Source organism: Schistocerca serialis, chromosome 1, assembly GCF_023864345.2.
Source record: "Schistocerca serialis cubense isolate TAMUIC-IGC-003099 chromosome 1, iqSchSeri2.2, whole genome shotgun sequence".
NCBI lineage: Eukaryota > Metazoa > Arthropoda > Insecta > Orthoptera > Acrididae > Schistocerca > Schistocerca serialis.
In genome coordinates this window covers 29053169-29080758 of record NC_064638.1, presented here as the reverse complement: position 1 = coordinate 29080758, position 27590 = coordinate 29053169, and the positions used below count along the sequence as shown (strand labels likewise).

The window sequence follows — 27590 nt, the reverse complement described above, 5'->3', positions numbered from 1 at the left end:
AGACCTCACGCCAGCCTGCGTGAGTTTAAGCGCGTGCCTTTCGGCTTCCTCTCATTGTGTCTAGGCTGTCTTGTCTAGACACAACAGAGATGACTAAAGGGGCTGCAGCAGTGGAGTCTGAATTGACCCGCCCATGGTTCTAAGTGAATCTAGATTTTTCTCTTTGAAGGTCTTATCATAAAAAGTAAAATTAAGTGTGATGGTTAATTAATGTGTTTGATACAAAGTCAGAGAAATTTAACAGTGTAGCCAATAATACAAAATAATGAGCAATGAAAGAATTAAGGAATGGGTCACTAGTGACCCAGCTGCGGTTCAGTGTTACGGGAAACAGTGTCCTCTTTATTAAAAATTGTATTTCACCACAACCATTGTCACGAACGACGGCGGGCGTCTTTAAGCTTGTTCTGTGCATCTACGTCACGCATTTGCCGACAGTCAGTGAGCGTCCAGCACGATTCTGACCGCTCTCATGTAAATGTGCACAATGCGAGCATTAAACATGATGATAGCGAGTTACGTAGTGCAATTTTATTTCATTGGTGCGAGTGGTCACCGCTCATGGTGGTGATAAGCAACAAATTCTACAGAAGAAACGCGTATGGGAGTTCCCCAACTCTCGCTTGGAACCGGCAACAATGCAATCCCCTTCTGTAAATCGACCTGCGCGATCGTTCGTGAATCGGACTGTAATAATAGTGAGGCACAATAAGTTTTTTAATTACAGTACCTACGTACGTACAGAAGTTCCATGTCACTCTAAATTCTGTCAAAAACACGAACTGGTCAGCAGACCTAAAGACACATAATTTAAACATTATCCTTACTATCCAAAGTGACAAATGTAAAATAGCTCGCTGCGTGTAACCTCTGACGACTTGAAAATTGTTGTAAACACATCATTGCTAGATGTCTCAACCACAATGTACATTTTTTTCATTCATGTCTCAAATAGCAATCAAACATTTTTGAAAGTTGTCTGACATTTATAGCAGTTAAACTAATGTTTTTATAAATGGAAGACAGCTATAATGAAAAGTAATGAAGTTAATACCTATTTCCTCTCGGAGAGTGATATGATTGGTAACGAGAATTGTTGTTGGGGGGGGGGGGGGGGGGGGAGGGGAGGGGATCGGTAACGAGAGTGGAAGGGGGGGGGTTGTTAAACACATAACCGTATTCTTTAAATTTGGATGAGTTGTATGACGTTATAGTTTCTGAATTAAATGAATGTCTGGACACCACTGACTGAGAGAAGGTGCTTACGTTATCTTTGTGTCATAGTCTACGTTAATGTTCTCTTTGCATCTGCAAATCATTTATGGAAATTAAAAAAAGGAAACTGGGAGTCCCTGTAAATGTCAGATTTGCAACATATTCTACTAGCTGTGAGATTTGAAATTCCTGTCAGTAGTGTGACAAATTAAAAAATCATGTCACATATAGGCCTCCACGCTTCGTAACTGTTACCCGTTAGAGTCCTGTAGATTTTAAGTAAGCAGAAGCAGATAAACCCCAGTTTTTGTATGATTACAAGGAAAAGTATTTCCTTATCCAAGAAACACAAACCGAATACATGCCATTGACAATACTGCACCACAAGCTCATCAGGACAGACTAAAGCACTATCTTAAAGCAGTTAAACATTCCACAGGGATGAGTTAAAAGGATGAGTTAAAACATCATATTGTGCTGTAAAATAACATTGAGGAATAGAAACAGCAAAATTGGTTACTCGTTTGTTCACTTTCAAGGGTGGCACTAATTAATCTAAAATGGTTTTCTGCCCAAATAAATTCCAATTTTTCTCCATTTTTTTCTGAAGATGCAAATGTTTTAGCCTGCCTGCATGTTGAACTGCATACTTAAAGACAATGACATAGGCTGCTTCAGGTTTTTGTCATACTATGACAACACCTTGTTTCGTAAAACCCATATGATGCTTCTTAATAAAGTTCACATAACTGTTAATTACTGTGTCCTAGTAAGCCTACTTATGTTGTTATAAGGAATCGTGGTACCAAATATCAATATGGCATTGAGAAAGTTTACACACTGTACTGTATACAGGTGAAACATAGATCATAGGATATCTGGAGAACAAGAAGTAGTTGTTGGCATTTGAAATGTCATTCTGAAGGAATATGTTCGTGATTAAGCAGAGGAAAAAGGTAAAAAATGGGGAAAGATTAACTGAAGATAGAAATTGATGACTAACATCATCAGACTACTGGGAAGATAAATGTTGTTATTTTTCAATCATTGTTTGTGAAAATGAGTAATCTTAATGGTGTCCATTCAGAGAATGTGTGGAAGAATTCCAGGTCCACCATAAATGATTTCTCATGAGCCAGAAATTTAAGCTATACCATTGAATATCCTAGAACTGTTGTAATAAAGAATGAAAAGTGGTTACAATACTTACCCTCAGAAGGGAAAACGTATAGTACTGTCAATACACCCACATGAAACTAAAATTGATGGACTGCCTAATTTCCAGAACTAATATTTAAGTCCCTGGGGAGCAGTGGGTCAGGGAAGGTTAGAGTAAAGGACAGGTGACTCAAATCCCAGAATGATAGTGGGCCCAGCTTGTCCTCACTATAGGTGTGGGGCTTCTCTGACCTTAGAGTCTTGAGTGACCTTTGCTTCCTTGTAACCTTCCTCAATCTACCCCTCTCTGCTCTGTGGGTAAGGAACTATTAGTTCTGAAAGCAAGGAAGTCTCTCATTTTTGCTTTTATATCTGTGTTTTGGCAGTATTGCATGTTCTACCTGGTGAAGGCAAATACTGGTCAGCAGTTCTGTTTCATTATTAAATAATTTTCTCAATTAAATTTGCCTTAGGTACATAAATGGTACCATTACTGTTTCCGTGAACAAAATCTACTGTTTCCATTAATAAAATCGGATACACAGCTTTTTAGTTTGTTTCATTGGAGACTGTATAGTTTTAAGTGAGATGCATCTGGTTCATATAGATAGTAAATAAGAGCAGGATTAGAACCCTGTAACCAACATTTCGGAGGTGTCAGCTATTTAGTCTGAATCCTTATTATCTATATCAAGAGGATTCCGTGAGTGGAACTGTTGTTCCTTTCACAACACTTCCCAAATCAGATGTAGATCTATCCATAATGCGTGCACTGCCAGCAGCCCATCAGATTGTAAAATGCTGTGCAGAGGAAAAGAAATGTCAGTAGCTAAAGTGGGAAAATAGAGGACATATTTGTATAAATTCTTCAGAAAAAATGTTGCTTTATTGGAAATTCCAATAATGTGATGAGGGACATGGTTCTCACTTCATGATGATTATAAAAAGAATTAAAGAAACGTGGAAGTATTGAATGCATACAAATTTCTTCATTCTGTATATAAAATACTTGGAGAAAGATTTAATTAAATTTTCCATCTGTTAGCAGGTGATATAAGGTACAAAAATGTAGGCCCAGAGACAAATTATTTGTGCCAGCCATTGTGGCAGAGCGGTTCTAGGCGCTGCTGCTGCGGTCGCAGGTTCGAATCCCGCTTTGGGCATGGATGTGTTTGATGTCCTTAGGTTCATTGGATTTAAGTAGTTCTAAGGCTCCGATGTTCAGTCCCATATGCCCGCATCTCGTGGTCGTGCGGTAGCGTTCTCGCTTCCCACGCCCGGGTTCCCGGGTTCGATTCCCGGCGGGGTCAGGGATTTTCTCTGCCTCGTGATGGCTGGGTGTTGTGTGCTGTCCTTAGGTTAGTTAGGTTTAAGTAGTTCTAAGTTCTAGGGGACTTATGACCACAGCAGTTGAGTCCCATAGTGCTCAGAGCCATTTGAACCATTTTTTTTTCAGTCCCATAGTGCTCAGAGCCACAAGTTATTTGTAAAATCAGAATCCACAAACGCAGTTGAACATATGTTTATATTAATAAGATTTTATGTGAAATTGTTTCAGTGGTTAAAAGTATGTGAAAAACTGTAATCTAGAACTGTTCTTCTTTCTACTTTACAGGTATCTTACAACAGATTCAAACACACTACAACATTGGTGATGACAAAGGTGGCCTATTGCAGACTGCCTTTGTTCTCAGTTACATGGTGTTTGCACCAGTCTTCGGCTACCTCGGTGATAGGTACAATCGCAAACTACTGATGGCACTGGGTGTCCTTCTGTGGAGTGGCACCACTCTTGCTGGTTCCTTTGCAAATGTAAGAAAGTTTGCACTATTATTTTTGTGAAATACATTTCTAGCAATGTCTCGCACCCTTGCTACAGTGGACATTAGTAGTTGTGTTTAGATTTCAACATTAATTGTTTTGTTGCAGACTAGAAAAAATACCGATGCTACTTTAAGCATTATATATTCTGTTGTATTCAGAGTTTCATTCCTATTAATGATGTGAACACTATGAACAGGTTTTGTTAGACATTCTACTTCTTAAAATAGCTTGGTGTGACTGATAGTGTCTGTTCTCATCTGTGAACTGCTTTTCCACTTTCAGAGTTACCATATGTTCCTGACATTCCGTGCCCTTGTTGGGATTGGCGAAGCAAGTTACTCAACTATAGCTCCAACTATTATTAGTGATCTCTTTGTTAAGGACACTAGATCAAAAATGCTAGCTCTGTTTTATTTTGCAATCCCAGTTGGCAGGTGAGAATATATACAGTTTTATTTCTATAACAATAAAAAATCTGAATGGGATATGGACATCTGAAATACGCTGGTTGACATCTCATTTTAAAAATATAATTAACTAGTATGTAACTACAGTTTCATTATTTGTGAGCAAAAGACTCATTATGTATGTAGGCATATTTGTTTTATTTCTAAGAATCTGAAGTTGAATGTAAATAGCTGTGGTTAATCTGTACTAACAGTGGAAAGAAATGTAGGAATTATAATTATGTTTCAGCACACACAATATTTATGAAAGTTTGTTTCTTCCAGTGGCCTGGGCTACATCATTGGCTCAGAGACTGCGCGTGCCACTGGTGTGTGGCAGTGGGGTTTGAGAGTAACCCCTATAATGGGTGCTATTGCCGTAATTCTCATACTCTTGGCAATGGAAGATCCAATGAGAGGCGAGAGTGAAGGGAGATCGGATATCGGACGAACTTCTTGGCTGCAAGATATTCATGCTCTTGGCAATAAGTAAGCATGAGCTGCAGCATGTCATTACACTAGCCAATTACTTCATTCTGAACATTTTGATTTCAATTATAATCAGCCACACATTAAAAATTATACAATACTGATACACTTAAGATGTGTATGTATGTTCAGTTAATATTTCATGTTGTCATGTTTATGTGGCTAAAACTGTTTTGCCAACTAGAGGACAGTTGGGGACAGTAGAACCATACTGATCCAAGTGACTTTTTTTTTTATTAGAGCTTTTTGCATGGATGCATTCTGTAAGAACATCTCAATCTCTAACTTCAGAATTGATGCTGCTTTGAAAAATACATCCTGTCATAGCGATCCATGTGAGAAACCAAACTTGGATCATTATGGCTACAAGTTATGGCTCCAATTAAGTGCAAAAGCTGAAGTGATCCAGTGCAAAATATTATAGTGTAAAGTCAAAATAGGTGCTTAGTTTTTGTAACAATGATTGTCTACATATTTCATACAAATCACTGTGGTATAATTTTTGAAGTGGTAACAAAAGAAGTTTTTTTCAAAGTAAACTGTCTAATGTCTGTTATTTTTCCAGTTTTGACAGTGTTTATATTCTCTTTGGTTTTGACAATTATTTTTGTGCACTGTACTCTTTGCTGTGCGTAAGTGGAACAGGTTGCATTTCTTACTGTTTCTGGTCAACAAATTGTTCTGTCTTGAAGATAATATTATGCTTTACCTTATGAGTGGGCATACGTACTTACTGAATGACACAAAGTTTTCTTTCATAAGTCGAGAACAAAAGAAGAGGACAGACACCTTCACACCTCAGTCATGTATCGACCTCCTGCATGACTACTGGAAGCATAAACCTTTCATAGTTAGACACTCAACTGACAAGTTTCTGCATTTTGAAAATCTATGAGATCACTACAAAGACTACTACCAAACTGTTTTGGGTGAGGGTGCAAAGAAATCTCAAATGTGAAAAATTAAATTTTTAAATGGCTCAAGCCTTATGCAATACAATGATGACACTACAGAAAAGTAATGAAACACATTTCCAGGAATTTCTGTTAAGCCTCCAGAATTACGTACCTTCGCAGGCTATGGCAGCAAAGCCACTACCACATTAAAAAAATGAAAGACATAAAAAAATTCTTTAATTTGTTCCACCAGTTTATCATCCATTCTACCTATCAATTCTACATGTACACAGAAGAGGAAGGGATGATTAGGCCCATAATGATGAAAACATGCTACTCTCTGGATTTAGAAATGATTAAATTTGGTTACCTCCCTTAGATCCTCAGTGTCTCGATGTGATGATGCAACTGTAATTTGTTTGTTTGTGCCAAAGTGTTCCAAGTGATTTGTTTAATGCAGAAACGAAACTTCTTGTATCTTCCAATAACAAATTACAATAACAGTTTTTTGTCAAATTTATTTCATTAAAGACTAAACCACAAAAAAGACCTATTTTGTTAAAACAAATAGAAACATGTTTCCCTAGTTTTCTCAAAATGACGAAAATGCGGCATGTATCAGAATGGTTCTACTGTCACCAGTTTATATTTTTTATTTAATTGTAACAAACTTTCAGCCACTCTATAGGTTTACTGACATGTAAATTGTTTATTTTGAAGATTGAGTGTATCTGCTTCAGTGTAAGGTGACATCAGCTTAGGTTTTTTTTTAAAAAAATCTGTAGGCATCAATCTAAACCACAGAATAAGGTCAGAATTAAATTTATGTAGATAATGTGGCTATGCTCACTGAAGGCACAAATGTTGTTGTTGATATGGTCTTCAGTCCAGAGATTGGTTTGATGCAGCTCTCCATGTTACTCTATCCTGTGCAAGCTTCTTCATCTCCCAGTACCTACTGCCACCTACATCCTTGTGAATCTGCTTAGTGTATTCATCTCTTGGTCTCCCTCTATGATTTTTACCCTCCACGCTGCCCTCCAATACTAAATTGCCGATCCCTTGATGCCTCAGGACATGTCCTACCAACCGGTCCCTTCTTCTAGTCAAGTTGTGCTCCAAATTTCTCTTCTCCCTAATTCTATTCAATACCTCCTCATTAGGTATGTGATCTATCCATCTAATCTTCAGCATTCTTCTGTAAAGCTTCTATTTTCTTCTTGTCCAAACTACTTATCGTCCATGTTTTACTTCCATACGTGGCTACACTCCATACAAATACTTTCAGAAACGACTTCCTGCCACTTAAATCTATACTCGATCTTAACAAATTTCTCTTCTTCAGAAATGCTTTCCTTGCCATTGCCAGTCTACATTTTGTATCATCTCTACTTCGACCTACATCAGTTATTTTGCTCCCCAAATAGCAAAACTCCTTTACTACTTTAAGTGTCTCATTTCCTAATCTAATTCCCTCAGCATCACCCGAGTTAAATTGACTACATTCCATTATCCTCATTTTGCTTTTGTTGTTGTTCATCTTATATCCTCCTTTCAAGACACTGTCCATTCCATTCAACTGCTCTTCCAAGTACTTTGCTATCTCTGACAGAATTACAATGTCATTGGCAAACCTCAAAGTTTTTATTTATTCTCCATGGATTTTAATTCCTCCTCCAAATTTTCTTTTGTTTCCTTTACTGCTTGCTCAATATACAGATTGAATAACATCGGGGAGAGGCTACAACCCTGTCTCACTCCCTTCCCAACCACTGCTTCCCTTTCATGCCCCTCGACTCTTATAACTGCCATCTGGTTTCTGTACAGATTGTAAATAGCCTTTCGCTCCCTGTATTTTACCCCTGCCACCTTCAAAATTTGAAATAGGGTATTCCAGTCAACATCGTCTAAAGCTTTCTCTAGGTCAACAAATGCAAGAAATGTAGTTTTGCCTTTCCTTAATCTATTCTAAGATAAGTCGTAGGGTCAGTATTGCCTCTCGTGTTCCAACATTTCTACGGAATCCAAACTGATCTCCCCCGAGGTCCACTTCTACCAGTTTTTCCATTCGTCTGTAAAGAATTCGCTTTAGTATTTTGCAGCTGTGACTTATTAAACTGATAGTTCGCTAATTTTCACATCTGTCAACACCTGCTTTCTTTGGGATTGGAATTATTATATTCTTCTTGAAGTCTGAGGGTATTTCACCTGTCTCATACATCTCACTCACCAGATGGTAGAGTTTTGTCAGGGCTGGCTCTCCCGAGGCTATCAGTAGTTCTAATGGATTGTTGTCTACTCCAGGGGCCTTGTTTCGACTCAGCTCTTTCAGTGCTCTGTCAAACTCTTCATGCAGTATCATATCTCCTATTTCATCTTACCCTGCATTCTCTAATATTGTCCTCAAGTACATCGCCCTTGTATAGACCCTCTATATACTCCTTCCATCTTTCTGCTTTCCCTTCTTTGCTTAGAACTGGGTTTCCATCTGAGCTCTTGATTTTCATACAAGTGGTTCTCTTATCTCCAAAGGTCTCTTTAATTTTCCTGTAGGCAGTATCTATCTTAGCCCTAGTGAGATAAGCCTCTACATCCTTACATTTGTCCTCTGTCCATCCCTGCTTAGCCATTTTGCACTTCCTGTTGATCTCATTTTTGAGACGTTTGTATTTCTTTTTGCCTGCTTCATTTACTGCATTTTTATATTTTCTCCTTTCATCAATTAAATTCAATGTATCTTATGTTAGCCAAGGATTTCTACTAGCCATTGTCTTTTACCTACTTGATTCTCTGCTGCCTTCACTGTTTCATCTCTCAAAGCTACCCATTCTTCTTCTGTTGTATTTCTTGCCCCCATTCTTGTCAATCGTTCCCTAATGCTCTCTCTGAAACTCTCTACAACCTCTGGTTCTTTCAGTTTATCCAGGTCCCTTCTCCTTAAATTCCCACCTTTTTGTAGTTTCTTCAGTTTTAATCTGCAGTTCATGACCAATAGATTGTGGTCAGAGTCCACATCTGCCCCTGGAAATGTCTTACAATTTAAAACCTGGTTCCTAAATCTCTGTCTTGTTGTTGTTGTTGTGGTCTTCAGTCCTGAGACTGGTTTGATGCAGCTCTCCATGCTACTCTATCCTGTGCAAGCTTCATCATCTCCCAGTACCTACTGCAGCCTACATGCTTCTGAATCTGCTTAGTGTATTCATCTCTTGATCTCCCTCTACGATTTTTACCCTCCATGCTGCCCACCAGTACTAAATTGGTGATCCCTTGATGCCTCGGAACATGCCCTACCAACCGATCTCTTCTTATAGTCAAGTTGTGCCACAAGCTCCTCTTCTCCCCAATTCTATTCAATACCTTCTCATTAGTTATGTGATCTACCCATCTAATCTTCAGCATTCTTCTATAGCACCACATTTCGAAAGCTTCTATTCTCTTCTTGTCTAAACTATTTATCGTCACTTCCATACATGGCTACACTCCACACAAATACTTTCAGAAACGACTTCCTGACATTTAAATCTATACTCGATGTTAACAAATTTTTCTTCTTCAGAAACGCTTTCCTTGCCATTGCCAGTCTACATTTTATATCCTCTCTACTTCGACCATCATCAGTTATTTTGCTCACCAAATAGCAAAACTCCTTTGCTACTTTAAGTGTCTCATTTCCTAATCTAATTCCCTCAGCATCACCCGATTTAATTCGACTACATTCCATTAGCCTCGTTTTGCTTTTGTTGATGTTCATCTTATAACCTCCTTTCAAGGCACTGCCCATTCCGTTCAACTGCTCTTCCAAGTCCTTTGCTGTCTCTGACAGAATTACAATGTCATCGGCGAACCTTAAATATATAATCTATCTGATACCTTCTAGTATCTCCAGGCCTCTTCCATGTATATAACCTTCTTTCATGATTCTTGAACCAAGTGTTAGCTATGATTAAGTTATGTTCTGTGCAAAATTCTGCCAGACGGCTTCCTCTTTCCTTTCTTCCCCCCCAATCCATATTCACCTACTACGTTTCCTTCTCTTCCTTTTCATACTGTCGAATTCCAGTCACTCATGACTATTAAATTTTCGTCTCCCTTCACTATTCTGAATAATTTCTTTTATCTCATCATATATTTCATCAATCTCTTCGTCATCTGCGGAGCTAGTCGGCATATAAACTTGTACTACTGTGGTAGGTGTGGGCTTCGTATCTATCTTGGCACAATAATGCATTCACTATGCTGTTTGTAGTAGCATACCTGCATTCCTATTTTTTTATTCATTATTAAGCGTACTCCTGCATTACCCCTGTTTGATTTTGTATGTATAACCCTGTATTCACCTGACCAGAAGTCTTGTTTCTCCATCCACTGAACTTCACTAATTCCCACTATATCCAACTTTAACCTATCCATTTCCCTTTTTAAATTTTCTAACCTACCTGCCCGATTAAGGGATCTGACGTTCCACACTCCGATCCGTAGAACGCCAGTTTTATTTCTCCTGATAACAACGTCCTCCTGAGTAGTCCCCACCCGGAGATCCAAATGGGGGACTGTTTTTACCTCTGGAATGTTTTACCCAAGAGGAATGCTGCATGCTCTCTGGAAAAATTACGGCTGTAGTTTCCCCTTGCTTTCAGCCGTTCGCAGTACCAGCACAGCAAGGTTGTTTTGGTTAGTATTACAAGGCTATATCAGTCAATCATCCAGACTGTTGCCCCTGCAACTACTGAAAAGGGTGCTGCCCCTCTTCAGGAACCACACATTTGTCTGGCCTCTCAACAGATACCCCTCTATTGTGGTACGGCTATCTGTATTGCTGAGGCACGCAAGCCTCCCCATAAACAGCAAGGTCCATGGTTCATGGGGCGAGAGGGGGAGGGCACAAATAGGAGATGTAAACTGTGGATCTCATTTTTGGGATGGAAGGTTAAATTGTAGAAGGAAGGAAATGAGAAAATGGAGGTGGAAAGTTGAGAAATTTACAAGAACAGTAAAAAAATAAACTTAGTAAACATTTTCTCAGAGACATGTAAAAGGTGGAACTAAATATTTGAGAGAGAGAGAGAGAGAGAGAGAGAGAGAGAGAGAGAGAGAGAGAGAGAGACAGAGAGAGAGAGAGAGAGAGAGAGAGTAGCTTATGGTTAAATTTGGTTAGCCTTTCCATCATTACTTGTACAATAATCTTAAGACATTTTTAGCTCCTGATCTTACATTTGATTTTGTTTGTATCTTTCAGTGCCAGTTTCATGCTGTCAACCCTCGGCTTCACTTGTGTCGCATTTGTTGCTGGTGCCCTGGCGTGGTGGGGTCCAATGTTTATTCACTATGGACTTGTTCTACAACCTGGCCACGAAAATGCAACTCTTAATGAGTACGTAGTACCACTTTCAGCAAAGATGTTCCCATATTTGCAAAAATTAGGTTATTATATTATCTAAAACTATGGGGCCAGTGCTGTGTTTGAGTAATAATATGGATACAAGATTTAAATTTCTGGCTTAGAATAATTGGTTTGTGAAACTCCATGTTTTGAGCAATAAGATATGTGGGACACTATCTGATAAACTGATTAATCTGTGTGTAATTTCAGCAGCAGTGGCTATACATGTCAAAAACAAACTGGTTTGCTAATAAGTTGTGATCACTGTCATCTGGTGTTTTCTTGTTTTAAAATATATGTTGAAATGAGGGAAATGACTTACACTACACCATTCTTGATTTGTTGTTTGCTGATGAGTGTACGTACAAGTTTGTGTGGCTGATATCGTTGCTTATAACCAATGCACTCTAAACGTCCAATGACTCTCCTTACTTATGTTAGAATATGGACTGTATCCTGTGTAACTGTATCCTGTGTACCCTAGGCTACATTTGGCGTATTCATACGCAGTGTCACACAGAAAGGTCATGTTTTTGAATGAGTCTCACCCAAAAATATGTTTGAGTGGTAGCAGAAAATGTAGTCAGAGTTGTGTAAGACAAATTATGAGTGTGATGCTGTTGGATCAATTTCATGTTTTATGTGTGACCTCATTATCTAAAAACTGCAATCAAGAGCTGATTAACCCAATATGAAATTACAGAAGTCATCGATCCTTAAATATATTTTAAGAAGAGTATAAAAAAATATTTTGAGTAATTGAACATATATCTTTGTGTTGCTTTATTTATTTTTTATCTTCAATAGATATCATTTTCTCTAGATAGATATTGTTAACTGTGAACCATGTGAAGAGTGAGGAGAGCAGGCTGCTGCTGACTGAAATGAAATCTCATATGAGTGCAGTGCCTGTTCCTACAATTGAGAGATGGGGCATACTAGACGTGACCTAGAAGTAATATGGGAAAGGAGAAGTTGTTACCTATATTATGATAGAACACAAGTTCAGGAACATTGAGACAAGTAGATTCTTTTTGTGATCAGCACATAGAAGTGTGTGCTTGTGAATTGATGCTGAAAAGTAGTTCACTTTTAATTATAACTGTTTATGAGGAATCTGGGTTCATTGCCGTACTATGTCAGACAGCAGCAAGAGTTAATAGTCTGTGGTGACTTCTATCCACATTTTCTAAAGGATTCTCATAGAGGAAATGATCTGGAAACCTTATTTGGATCCTATGGTTTGATTTCAGTGATTAACTTTTTAGTATGGTTGGAGAAAGACAGTAGGACAATGATAATGTTTTCTTTTGTGAAACTTAAAGCAAGAAAATAACTGTCTGTCTGGTAACAATCTCTGATCACGATGCACAGTTACTCAGTATAAATAACACAGTGCCTTACAGTATGGATATTTCTCAGTGGAAATCAGTTACAAGAATTAATGACTCCAGGACAAGTGTTTTTAAGAACACTTTACGGGTGATGACGGGGATGAAATGTCTAATGAACCAAATGTTAACATTAAATTTAACCTATTCCGTTACAAATTCATCTCATTATTTGAAAATACCTTTCTGCATAAGGAAATTGGAAAGGACACTAAACAGCCATATAAAAAAAACCATGAATCACCAGAGGGATTAAGGTATCTTGTGAAAGGAATAGGGAAATGTATCTTTCAGGGAGAACAAGTAGGTATCCCGCAGTAGCTCACTACAGAAACTACCCAAAATCGCTAAGAAATGTTATAAAAAAATCAAGGAACATCACAGACAGCAAGTGTATTTAATGATCTTTCTTAAATATAGTGGAAAGCATAGGGACAAGCACTGAAAGAGAAAAATCACAGCTATATGTTGAAAAACAGCCTCTCATAAAATTCAATCATATGAATGTATCACCAACTCCTCCTTTTGAAATTAACAAAATTATACATTCTCTGAAAAATAAAAGCTCGTCTGGTTTTGATGGTATTTCCAATTGAGTACTAAAGCTTTGTTCCCATATAAGAGAAATGTCAATAACTACCAGCATGTTTCACTGATGACATCATTTTCCAAAATTCTTGAGAAGTTGGTGTATTCTAGAATAGTATCTGACATTAGCAAATCACAGTTTGGGTTTCAGAATGGTTGCTCTGCCGAGAATGCCATTTACATTCGCACTCACCAGATTTTACGAGCATTAAATAATAAAATAGCGCTGGTTCGTATCTTCTGTGACCTTTCGAAGTCATTTGACTGTTATCAGTTTAAAAACAACATATTCAGTTCTGAACATCTAGGGGCACTACAGCAGTGATAAGTGTAACATATGATGGAGAAATAATAAATAGGGCAGAAACTTCAAAATTCTTAGGTGCCCATATTGATGAGAATTTAAATTAGAAAAAGCACGTTTTGGAATGCCTAAAACAACTTAGTTCAGCCACATTTGCATTTAGAATCATTGCAAATCTTGGGGAGATACAAATTAGTAAGGTGACATGTTTTTAATATTTTCATTCAATAACATCGTAAGGAATAATGAATGTCCTGGGGTACCTCATCTTTAAGAAAGAACGTCTTCTTTGCACTAAAACATTCTGTAAGAATATTATGTGGTGCTCACTCACAATATCTCCTTGACATCTGTTTAAGGAGGTGAGCATTCTGACTACTGCTTCAAAGTATATTTAATCTTTCATGAAGTTAAATGTAAATAATCCACTGCACAACAGTGTACACAATTACAATATCAGAAGGAAAAGTGACATTTGTTGCTCCACATTAGGGTTGTCTTTAGCACGAAAAGGGGTCGTTACAACGATAATTTTTGATCACTTTCCCAGTGATGTAAAATTTCTGACAGACAGCAAAGTAAAATTAGAAAAAAATCCTGAGGAAGTTTCTCCTTGACAGATCCTATTCTATAGAATAATTTCTACAACTTTAATGTGTAAAAGGTGCTGTGTAGGCCTTACTAACTCACAATATCTGTATATCTTTTTTCTCTTTGGGGGAAAAAAGAAGAAAAGAACTGTAGGAATATTCAGAATGTAACCATATGTCCAAATTAATTTGTGATGTAAAAGTAAAATGACTCGTTCCACATTGTTCAAAATGATCCATGGGACATAAAACTAACTAAGGCAGATTCCAGTTCTTGCTGTTTTAAAATTTGAATACTTACTCTTTCTCCTTTTCTATTGGACACACGAATGTCACATATTGTGACATAACATGTACCAGACTGACCTTTATCCAAACAAGTGACTCTTCTGCTGTAAGTTGGAGTACATTGTTTCATTTGACTGTGAAAACAGTGTGACGCCAGTAGTTGAAGCATGGTGACTGTAGTTGTTATCGTGTTCTGAGCAGTGCTGAAATATGGACAGGTCTATCTTCACTATTTTGTATTATGAGTTTTCACTGTTTTGAATTCTATAAGTTTAGGTCTATCAGTTTTACAGTTGACATACTTACTTTCAACACTATAAACCTTGGTGCATCATAGGTGGTATTAAACTTTAATAAGATTGAAACTGAAGTCCCATGTATTGTGGTAAGTTTACTTTTTGACAATAATGTTTCCTTTTTTTCTTTTATTCCAGTGTTTCTTATAAGTTTGGAATCGTGGCCATGTTTTCTGGATTGGTTGGGGTTCCTCTGGGTTCCTGCTTGGCTCAATTTTTGAGACCTAGATACCCTCGTGTGGATCCTATGATATGTGCCATAGGGTTACTTATTAGTGCCCCACTACTGTTCATCGCATCACTCCTAGCTGAAAGTAGCATCTCTGTATGTTACATATTTATATTTTTTGGAGAAGTATTCTTGAACCTCAACTGGTCTGTAGTGGCTGACATGTTGTTGGTAAGTTTTATAGTCTAATATGTTATGTTCTTATTTGTGTCAGTGTCTCATATGTGTCTGGTGGGCTAGTAATGATATCTGGGCTATTTGGTGTGCTGCTTGGTTCATTTCTCTCAACTAAATGCAAGAAACATTTATCATCTGCAGACTTTAGAATTTGTGAAATTTCTTATTGAGCAGTGCATGTTTTTGTTCTCCATTAACATCAGACATTGCTATGTATTTATTATTCTTTGTGAAATTTGTGTGAACTTAAATTATTGTGGTATGTTCTGGTGAAAATTGGGAACTTTTGTAACATATAGTCTGCTTATATGGTGTAATTATGTTTATAGATATATTGCAACATGAAAGAGTGAGGTGAAAAGTTCTTTGCCTGGTTTCGTTTTTAAGATCATAAGTGAAATTACATTCTGATGTAGTAGATCAACACAAAATGGTACAGTGTCTGGTAGTTCCTGGTTAGTAGATATGACCCCAGAAGTCATATTCTGTAAAATCTGGAAAGTAACCATCTTAGGCTGCCATACATAAACTCTTCATCAGACTGAAAAAGTTTTCCATCCACCAATTTTTTGTGTGTGTGGGAATTAGGAGAATGTTGGAGGAACAGTCTGATGTATGGGCTGACCATTCCAGTAGTTCATACACTGTCAATTATCCCCAAGTTTTCTCTTTGCCAAAGCCGTTTTATAGGCATGTGCATTGTTCTGATGAAATAGCAGCCCTCTGCTCACACTTAGTTTTTCATCCATCTGGCCGAAACAAATTTTGAAGTGAAACTTCCTGGCAGATTACAACTATGCGCCTCGAATTGGGAACCTTTGCTCTTCACAAGCAAATGCTCTGCTGACAGCTGTCCAGCCGTGACTCACGACCTGCCCTCGCAGTTCTACTTCCACTAGCACCAGTTCTACTTTCCAAGAAAGGCAAACACTCCCAATTAGAGCCCCAGTCTGCCAATAAGTTTCAGATCGTGCAAATTCCAATGCAGAGTGAAAATTCATCCCAGAGGCCTGTGAAGTATTAGCCAGTTATTGTATTATGCAAAGTATAAGTACACTCAATAAGAAAAATCCACTGTTTTGAGCTCTGTTTAGCTTGTAATGCGAAGCAGTGGACTTGTGTCCCACCCACAGCAACAGATTGGAGCAGAAATCCAATTTTTTTTCATCTTGTCAAAGTATTTTCGTAGTTAATTCTTAATGTTCTTTCTTCTGCTTGACCTTTTGCTCATTAACTTACAGTAAACTATACCCATATTTTCATTGACAGTTGCAGTTTTTGCATATCCTTCTTCCAGATCATCTTAAAGAGAAAAATGGATTGTTTGGATTTAACTGATCCTGATCTGAAGCATTTTCTTCATTTTGCCACAGATAGGGTACACAGTTGTAATTTATGACATGCTGCTCAATGGCACATGGGCCCCATGTCCATGTTGCGAGGCTAGGAAAGGCCAGTATTTCATAACTTCTGTTTGGAAACCTCATTTGCAATGTTGTAGTCTTCTGACATACTGAACAGGGAACTACTCAGCATGCCACTGTGGGCATGGCTCCAGACTGCTGCTCTACTTTTCCAATCAGAGTAAATGTTCAAATGTAGTACTACCAACTTTAGTACATTTTGTGAACCACTTTTAAAATAACCATACACAGGACAGAAGCATATCTGTGAGGAATGTCACCAGAGGCATCTCCGACGCGGTTGACCGTGTCTGTGTGGTCTGTTGGCACTTTTTGGTACACCATATCTTTTAAATACCCTACAGAAGGGAATCTGGTGACATCAAATCCAGCGACCTGTGAGAACAGCTAATAGGGCCACCACTGCCAATTCACTGACTAGTGTAAACACAGGCTAATATCTTCCATGCTTCAGTAGCGTAATGCGCTGGACAACTGTCGTGCTGAAACCACTTACGTTGTCAAATGTCCAGGGCATCATCCTGGAGTAGTAGCTGTTCCAGAAAGTTTGGTATTTGCATCCATTCAGCATGCCATTGATAAACTATGGACTTAAGAGTTTGTTACGCATGATACCGCACCATACGTTAACTGACCAAGGACGTTGATAGTCAGCTTGCTGTAACCAGTGGGGATTGCCTACACTCAAGTAATACATGTTATGCTGGTTAACACTACCACTGTTTTCTGAATGTAGACTCATCGGAAAATAGTATTCGGCAAAGAACGTAGGGGTCATTCGCATTTGTTGATGTGCCCATTCACAGAACACTACCCTGAAACGGAAATCAGTGCGAAGAAGTTCTTGACAGAGTGACAAGTGATAAGGTTTTTGATTGCCGGATACTTATGTGTGGGTTGTGGTGCATTGCTGCTAGTTCAGCTATTTCATTAGCTTCTCCTGTAACATGTTTGCTTCATTCCCTTTTGTTGGTCTGTACATTGCCAACAGACATAAAGGCTTTGACAACCTTGTAAAAGAACGAATCAGAGCGCACTTTCTCTGGAAAATGCTTGGCATAGAAGGCAACAACAACCTCGGCATTTCTCCTACATTCTCCGTAAATCAGGATCATTTCAGTTTTTTCTTCTGTGGTTCCAACATTCGTCATCCACTTGCCTATCTGTTCTCTTAATAATAGGTAGGTGTGGAGGCAATAAATGCTGTACAAGTATTGTAATGCTTAGAGCCACTATCTGTTCTACGTCTGCACAAAACGTGAGCTCCAGTGGTAGTGTACTGCCTGTTATGATACATCGTAGATCGCTACATGGCCATGGTGGCGCGTCGAGTAGTCCTATGTTCAATATGTCGGAGGAACAAAACGTTGCAAATGGGGTTTACAGTTAAAAGTTCTGAAATACTGATATTTTTTACAGCTTTCCTTAGTGCTGATATCTCCTTAAGTGAACTGAACCATCAAAAATCTTAGGAATCTGTAGAAAAATACACAGACAAATCTCTTTCCCATTCTTCCACATTAAGGAAGGACTACATCAGCTGAAGCTCTGTTTAAAATAAAAAAATAAAAAATACAAAAGATGGTGTGTCATTTGATGAAACCAGATTCTGTGGGAGATATACTGCAAATGCCATTGTGGGAAATTTGGAAGAGGATGGTCCAGGCAAAAAGTTCATAATAAACTATGAACATTTTAAAAAGTTAATTTTTCCACCATTAGTAAATTGTTAAACAGATCTATGGGTCTCATATGGTCCAAAGGCATTAGGTGTGACAATGTACTACTCTTTGTAAAGGATATTGCATCTTATCTGGTGAAAGCTGCCAATTCACTAGAAGCATTATACAGTAAAATGGTGCATGTGACTTCTTTAGTGCATGCATTACTCAGAGCTGCAGAAGAGATTTGTGGTATATTCAGCAATGATGACAAATTTGTTGGATGTGTCTGAAAGGTACTTCTGAAAACCCATTCACACGCTGCAGCATTTTAAGTTGTTAGCCCCAGACATTTCCATATCATCTCCTATTATGACAATATGGAGGCCCTGGATTGATCCCTGAAACTATTACTGCAAGCACTTCAGTGATATGTGAAGCAGCATTGATTCATGCAACAGCAATCAAGCCGCTTCAGTTGGGCTAGCCCAAGAATTAATGTCTAATACTGAAATTTCAGGCAAATTTTAAACATAAAATCATATTTTGGATTTATTCATGTTACCATAATTGCTGTGGATGAATCAGAAGAGCCACTAGCCTAAAGCAGAAAAAAAGTTCTTGAACTATAAAGCTTTGTGGCCTGACAGTAAGAAAACGTTTTTATTTTAAACCTTGCATGAGGTATTAATTGTATATTGTTGCTCAGAGCTCATAAACTGAAATGAAGATGATGATATGTAAAACAAAGGAAAAAAATCGTCAGTTACTATGTTCTGGTAAAGTTAAAGAAAAGCATGCTAAAACATCAAATTTGCTTGCTTGTCATGTGCATTTTCTTATTAAACAAATAGTTCATTCTTGTAAACTGACTGACTTATTTTACAAGAGAAATTTTACCTCATTTTAATATTTTAGGTTAGATTTTTTATATTATTTTGATGATTTTTGTGAATTTTTTGTCACAGTAGCATATTTTTGTTCATATTATGGTTATTTTTAGGTAGTAAAAACCCTATCCTTCTTAATAAATACAGACTTTTGCAATCAGTTTTTAGCTCAGCTCAGCTCATTAACCCTGTAAAGCAATTGTTTTTTTCTTATACTGCAGTAAAAATCCATTGTAATAAGATGGGATTAAATTTTTTTCAGTATGTTGTAATACCAACCAGAAGATCAACAGCAGAAGCATTCCAGATTCTTCTTTCCCATGCTCTAGGTGATGCTGGCAGCCCTTATTTAATTGGTGTGGTAAGTTCCTGTTAACAGTTAACTCTCTCTCTCTCTCTCTCTCTCTCTCTCTCTCTCTCTCTCTGACTGCATTATTGGCGATCATATTTCTTGCTCTCAATCCAGGAGTATCAATTTTAATAACTTAATCATGTCATTATCACTTATTACAATGTTACAATACCAGAGAAGGAAAGTCGATACTCACCATATAGTGGAGATGCAGAGTCGCAATAGGCACAATAAAAAGATTCACATAATTAAAGCTTTCAGCCATTAAGCCCTTTGTCAGCAGTAGACACACATACACACGCACACTCACAAAAACGCAACTTGCACACACATCTGACTGCAGGTAGGTGTGTGTGTGTGTGTGTGTGTGTGTGTGTGTGTGTGTGTGTGTGTGTGTGTGTGTGTGTGTACTGCTGACAAAGGCCTTAATGGCTGAAAGCTTTAATTATGTGAATCTTTTTATTGTGCCTATTGCGACTCAGCATCTCCGCTATACGGTGAGTAGTGACTTTCCTTCTCTGGTATTGTTACATTCCATCCTGGATTTTCCATTGTTTGATTATTACAGTGTTATTTAGTCAGTTATTTGTTTCCCCATTCTCGTAATGGGTGTACTAAGAAATAACTATTTTAAAATATAGATTCTCTGTCATTTTTAAAAATTGCTACAAACTTAGTTACAAGTTATTTTGAAAATACAAGCATTTCATGTATTTTTAATACTGTTAATGAAATTATGTTGAAATTACCTGGTATGTGTGTGTATTTATATGAAATACTTTTCCAGATTTCTGAAGCTCTGAAGACATCACTAAACAGACCAGATGTTTCTTTACACGCTAATTCCACAATTCTTAGAAATGACACTATGATAATTGGAGTTCATGAAACGGAGGATCCTGTTGTGCGGTTCAAAAGTCTGCAGTATGCTCTATTCACAACAAGTTTTGTTGAAGTACTTGGTGGTCTCTTTTTCTTGATAACAGCTCTGTACATAATTCGGGACAGAAAAAAAGCAGAACTGGAACATCAAGGTAATTACGGTTGAATAGGAATGAAAGTTTGTGAATAGAAATGAGATAACATTGATTGTATTTTTGATATCGTCAAATTTTATTACTGTACAGCTTTTAGATTTCCCGCTGAACTTCACCATTGTAAGTGAATGAATGCTGTACATTCTAAGTCCATATACAGAAGATTGTTTTTTGAGATTGATTCTGCAGTTCCTTTTCAGCATGAATTATTTGGCAATTGTATAACATTGGCCATTGTTTTATTCATATTGCCATTCAAGTAAATATTTATAGCTAAGCATTATTTACATAATGGTCCACATGTTTTGATTTAATAGTCAAATTGATCATTGTCATTGTAGTCATCTACTTCTGTGCAACCTTTGGAGCTCTAAAAGCTATCAAAAAAGGTAATCTGTCATTGTCAGTACTGTATATATCATCACTGACCGGCAACAAGGTCATTCAGAATAGTGTAATAATGTAGAAACAGTAGCAAATATTTCATTAAATATCAGCTCAGTTTCAGTATCCACTGCCAAAGAATCTGGGTCTTTGGTGAATGACTGCATAACCAAAACAACTTTGTCGTTTTTAACATCCCCAAATTCCATGCAGAATGTAACAAATGTAATCCATCTAATAGTTGATTTAAAAATCTTATTTTACTTTGATTATGAACAAATGTTTACAGAGCAATTGCTTTTGATAGCAAAATTCCAGGTTTCATACAACACCTCGACCACATGATTCTTTGGAGGCCAAAATCTAAGCTTAATAGCTTTTAATATAATATGTGGGTGATCTGGACGGTTCATACGTTTTCAGAACAGCTTGATTTTAAACATTTTTCAATAAGAAATGTGCATAGTTTTTCAGCTTTATCTGAATTGCATCCTGCCAAAACCATAATTCTTTCCTTGAGGTTTTCCTTCCTGAATATGATTGACATTTAGAATGGTGTAAGCAGTGGTAGAAAGGACACCTTTCCTGTCATACTGTTCAAGTGTCGAAGGCATTAGACTGCATCCAACCTCTAGTCATAGTCATAGAAACTTGGTCATCTTCATTTCAAACATGTTTAACAGTATGTTATTCCTTTGCTTGAAATGTTCCAGCCACCTGTAGCTTGCAGAGCAACTGGCTGTTAAATTTTTTGTAAATCCATCAGTTCTATCTAGTTTGAACCAAACCAGCAATGGAGTCTACATCTTTGTGTTTAGTCATTAGCATATATTTAATCTCTGAAATGCCAGACTCTTCACAGATATCAGTAGTAGTAGTAGTAATTATTGTTGTTGAAATAATTATAAATTTGTTTCTAGGTGCTGAACATCCACAGCCAAGACATCTTTTTGCTGATGACTGAAAGTGGTTTAGGGTTGTAAATCATTACACGGTGTGTTGGGCAGTATTTAAAAGTGCACGCTGTTCCTAATTCCCTATGTGAGTGTGGTCATTTGTTATGTTGTAGTACTGACAGAAACAATGTGCTTACATTGCACCAAGTGCTGGTGAGTTTGATAGTAAATGCAAGTCTGCAGTATATGATGTGAACAGTGCAACAAGGAAATGGTTTAATCAGTTTTAGGGAAATGTGCTCTGCATTGTTACATAATATTTATTGTACTTACCCAGCAGTTAGCAAGGACTGACTAGATGTGCTGTACAGTTAGTGATAAAAATTGAGTGGTTCAAACAAATATTTGTCTTGTCAAAAGAAACTTGATAAAAGATTGTGATACTGATATTTCTATTTTTGTGCTGAAAATAATTTGTTGTAACTTTTATCATGATGCAGAAATCTGCGTTATGTAAATGCATCATACACTGGGGCAGAAATTAAATTTCTGTTGCTTTTTACAACATTATCTGTCCGGTTATATCTCAGTGAGAAGTTGGTTGATCAAATTTTTATGTATAATTATGCAAATGGCATTGAATTATTACGTCAACAGTTAAATGAGTCAAGAACAAAACTGTATCAGTGTCTTAATTTCTGTTGTATTTGTGCACCATTGTTTAGCAGTTTTGTAAGAATCTATCATTGTTAGCTGAATAATGTTAAGTTGTTCTGTGCCACTTTCTTGACAGTGACTTAAGTTGATACTGTCCATTTGATAACAACAAAATTTATGTAACTTTTTGCAGAGCAGATATGAAACTGTTTATATTAAACAGTAAACAACATTTCATTGCTGAGCAATGAGCATGATGAACACATGTCCAAGAATTGTTCCATGCCACTTAGATATATATGGATTTTGTGTGAAGTTAGCCTGGCACTCAAAAGTATGTACAGTAATTATTAAACTGAGCACTTCCATGTTTACTCAGTCATCTGGCACTAACAAAGAAAGTCCACTTGCCAAAATACTGAAGTATTTGACTGTTCACCCTGAAATTCAGTTAAAATAAATTCATTAAAATTTTTTCAACCAACAATCAATGGTATATGGATTTTTCATTTTTTACGTAGTAATTATCTCATTAATTAATGCCATCTTCCAAAAGAAATTTTTACAGCAAGAAAAATATAAGGTTGTGGTTCCAAACTCGTAACTAAATAAGTAAGTTCATTACAGACAATAGAGTGACAACTATAGTGGGGTGGGGGTGGAGGGAGGGGTACTATGCTGTGTGTATTTTGCTCAGGGTTTTCTATAACATTATTACAGAAGTTTACTGTTCATAATGATGAAAACAATTAACTTAATTGTTCTGTACTACATTACTTCCTTTTATAACAAGATTTAGATATTTACCCCGATGGTAAAAATGCTTTTGTTTTCTCATGTGCATTTGAGTATCTCTTCACCCACTTTTTTCCCCCCAGGAGCTAGTAGAACAGATACCTTTTCTGTTACCTTTTGTCAGACATCATTAAACTGTGGAATCAAAGACTGTATCATAATTACTGAAATACTTGGAATTTTCTCTATGAAATTATTGGTTAAGAACATGTGTAAGTTCAAACATGTCAGATGTTTTGGTTATTTGTATAAGAACAGTACTCTTCCACAAAAAGAAGCTTAACATTTTAGTAGCATTTAAGTGTAATGTGACTAAAAGCAAAAGTTTTATTTAATCTGGAATTGTAACATAAATATGTGTTACGTATTTTTGGTATCACTGGATGTACATCATTTATTACTGTTCACTGTTACACTCTAAATGCAGTGTTTATTTGTCATCATTAATATGTAATTCACTTTGTTACTATATTGGCAAGAAAAGGATGTTGTAATTAAGTCTTCAGCATTGGTTTTGATTCTACTGTTACGTAAAACTTGCACAATTGTAAATCTTCAAACGAATTATTTAACATCAGAAAAAATAACTGATAACATGATTGCATGTAATAACTGTAACAACTGGTGACAAAAAAGAGTAGGAAAGGAGCAAAAGAATAAGGAGGAGGAGGAAGAAGAAGAAATTATTGTTTGTAAGTGTCATTGACAATACGATGTAAATCATTTCATGCCTTATTGAGGTCAAGTTAGGACTACTTGATTTACTACTTACTTTGATAATGAATACCACTATCTTGCCACAGGAGTCTTGCATTGGAAATTTCTTATATATATGCGCTCTGTGTTTTAATTAAATGATTCTGAAGATTGTCATCTCGGCATTTGCTAAAAGAATTGCCGGTTAATTTAGTTTGCATTATGTTACTGCCCCCTCCTCCACACCTTTCCTTCCACTTGATTATTTGATAGTATGGCATTTGATAGTACCACATTTGTCACATAACTAATCTTTCCCAATTTCCCATAGGAACTGTGTTAAATATCTCCTGACGAAACTTAACTCGCCCACTGGATCCCAAATATCTAGTTAATTTGTAACTAAACTCATGTAGATATTGCCAGCAGTAATGTTTCAGCTGGTTAACACCCGCTGTCATTAAAACTAAATTTTTCATTAAGGCATTTCATGAAGATGGTGAAACAGTGTTTGACCTACTGCTCACCTAGCGTCAATCTCTTTCCATTTTCAATAGCTTTCTGCAGAATTTCAATGGCATGAGTACCATTAGGAAAAATATTGTAGACATAACATAACTCACAGGTTGAGTATTGTCCATAAAAGCTGGAAATAAAAGCTAGAGTTGAATTCCAGCCCACAATTAGCATTATATCATAGTCTGATTTTAGTGGATACCATCTACTATATTATGCTTCCAAATTATTGTGATATACAAATCCAGCCAGTATACAAAATAATTGGACTATACTGTTAAGAAAAGTTGAATTTGTAGAAAAACAACTTTTTCATCATCAGCCAGTTGTCACCTACTCCCTGATAAAGGCCGCCTCTTTACTTTCACGTGCACTGCTGTTTTCAGCTAATCCTCTATGTTTGCAAATACCATTGTCTACCCTCCTCCCACTAAATAGTCAACTTAGTCTCTTTTTAGCTCTTTGAATGTAATAAAGGGCTTCTATGGTACAATGACCATCCATTTACTTGACTTCTTGTGACGCCCCCCTAAATTTCATTTTCACCACAGTTTTATTTATGTCTCCTACTCCCATTTGCTTCCTGATACATTTCTTTATTTTTGTATAGTAATTGTCAACATGCACCACTCATTTGTTCATTGTTGTCAGATTAAAAGATTCATGTTTAACTGACATTAGTCAAAACTGATAATACACACTGATTCAGAAACATCAGAATCTCCAGTATGAAGACAGTAAATTATGAAAAGCAGTCCAGGTCAGTTTTATTCTTCTGTTGGGGTTTTTGTGTATCACGTTATTTCCTTTTATGTGGTCTAAATGCAAAAACTCATCAACTAGTTTGATGACTTAATTGTTTATTGACCAGGGGGAGAGGTTACAAATACTTGTTTGGCTATCTAGATTTAAGTTTGCATGGTTATTCTAAATCAGTCATGACAAATGCCGGGATGCTTCCTCTGAAGAGGATGGGACTCATTTACTAAATCGTGCTTCCTTAATCTGAGCTTGTGGTCTCTCTCTAATGATGATAAATGCTAATCTCCCTTTCTTTCATGAAGATTCTTATAGACATGATGTGTGAATGAATGAATAGTAAATGTTTTCGCAAAGCCTGACAGCTAGAATCCACATCTAAAATAAATCCTCTGGATGTATGTTAACCTGATTAACTAAACAGCATTCTCAAAGGTAATCAAATGACCTGTAACATTGTCTCCACCACACAGAGGATACATGTCAATTTATAGATCTAGGTCCCTATATTTGATTACATTTGTGTCACTAATGACATGTTAACATCTATGTATTTTAGCTGTCTTGATATCTTGCACGCTAAATGCATCTTACGACTATCTGGGTTCTAAACAGAAGGAAACATATTGTGGCAGTAAGTGTGAAACAAAACTATGGGAGTAGCATGATAGAAATCCTGTCTTTTAAAATAAGTTATTACTAATTATTTTTCTCAAATGATGACTTTCTAAGAAACTTCATGTTATGGCAGTTTACAAATTTTTATTTTAAATGCACATAAGGTGTAGCAAAGAAAGACAAGTCCTAATGTCATGAATCTTAAAATCAATTATATCTGGATTTGAATAATCTTTATTTTACAAACTATATCACATTTCTTGTAAATAGTGTCTGAAATTCACAAATTTTTATTTTGTAAATTATAACTGCTCTTGAGAAAATATAGCAGAGCAGAGCCAAGACTGACTAGTGTAAGGAAATTTAATCCTGTCTGTAAAAATTCAAATGGTGAAATAAAGTAAACTATATATTTGTACATTATCTTCATTTAATGACATGTGTTACCTGAGGCATCTTAATTTGTATGATTTGGATATACTGAGGGATCCAAATTGCAGCTATAAGCAAAGCAGAACTAGGAATTTATTAATATAATTTGAGTTCGAACAGCTTATAAAGCCACCTGTAACTTTTTTGGTAATTCTATCATCCTTATTAACTGCACACTTTCATTTAAGTCTCCATTATGGCAGCTTCCCTGAAAGGTATGGTTGGTAACTCGTGTCAATGCGATAGCATTTGATCTGGAGGGAAGTAGTTCAAATCTCAGCACTGGATTTATTATATATATATATATATATATATATATATATATATATATATATATATATATATATATATATATATATATATATATATATAAAAACAAAGATGAGGTGACTTACCGAACAAAAGCGCTGGCAGGTCGATAGACACACAAACAAACACAAACATACACACAAAATTCAAGCTTTCGCAACAAACTGTTGCCTCATCAGGAAAGAGGGAAGGAGAGGGGAAGACGAAAGGAAGTGGGTTTTAAAGGAGAGGGTAAGGAGTCATTCCAATCCCGGGAGCGGAAAGACTTACCTTAGGGGGAAAAAAGGACAGGTATACACTCGCGCACACACACACATATCCATCCACACATACAGACACAAGCAGACATATTTAAAGACCAATATATATATATATATATATATATATAGCCTTCCTTGCTGCCCAAACTTCCCTCATTCGCTCACTGTGTTTCTGTTTCCAGTCCTCTGTCCATGCTTCTTGTCGGCTTTGTGTCTTCGGCTTCATCTTGATTGCCTTTGTTGTTGCCCATATTTCTTTCATCTTCTGGCTGTGATCTTGCTTGTGTTCTTCGGTCCATTTTATGCCTGTTCGTTTGTCGCATTGTATCTCATGTAGTTTACTTTTCTTAATGATGTTTCTGAACTTTATTCTGTCATATATATATATATATATATATATATATATATATATATATATATATATATATATATGGAAACATTCCACGCGGGAAAATATATATTTAAAAACAAAGATGATGTGACTTACCATACGAAAGCGCTGACAGGTCGATAGAAACACAAACAGACACATACATACACACAAAATTCAAGCTTTCGCAAGAAACTGTTGCCTCACCAGGTAAGAGGGAAGGAGAGGGAAAGACGAAAGGATGTGGGTTTTAAGGGAGAGTC

At 36.7% G+C, this 27590-nt stretch overlaps 1 protein-coding gene across 1 annotated transcript in view; it reads left to right on the top strand.

Moving 5' to 3' along the window:
• Nucleotides 1–26374, top strand: part of LOC126461082 (protein spinster) — a 335019-nt gene extending 308645 nt beyond the window's left edge. The window contains exons 2-9 of the mRNA XM_050095968.1: nucleotides 3989–4185; nucleotides 4480–4631; nucleotides 4929–5132; nucleotides 11265–11399; nucleotides 15004–15265; nucleotides 19509–19607; nucleotides 20386–20632; nucleotides 21940–26374. Coding sequence (XP_049951925.1) covers nucleotides 3989–4185; nucleotides 4480–4631; nucleotides 4929–5132; nucleotides 11265–11399; nucleotides 15004–15265; nucleotides 19509–19607; nucleotides 20386–20632; nucleotides 21940–21983 — 1340 coding nt within the window. The 3' untranslated portion in view covers nucleotides 21984–26374. The remainder of the gene's footprint in view (nucleotides 1–3988; nucleotides 4186–4479; nucleotides 4632–4928; nucleotides 5133–11264; nucleotides 11400–15003; nucleotides 15266–19508; nucleotides 19608–20385; nucleotides 20633–21939) is intronic.
• Nucleotides 26375–27590: the final 1216 nt, after the last annotated feature.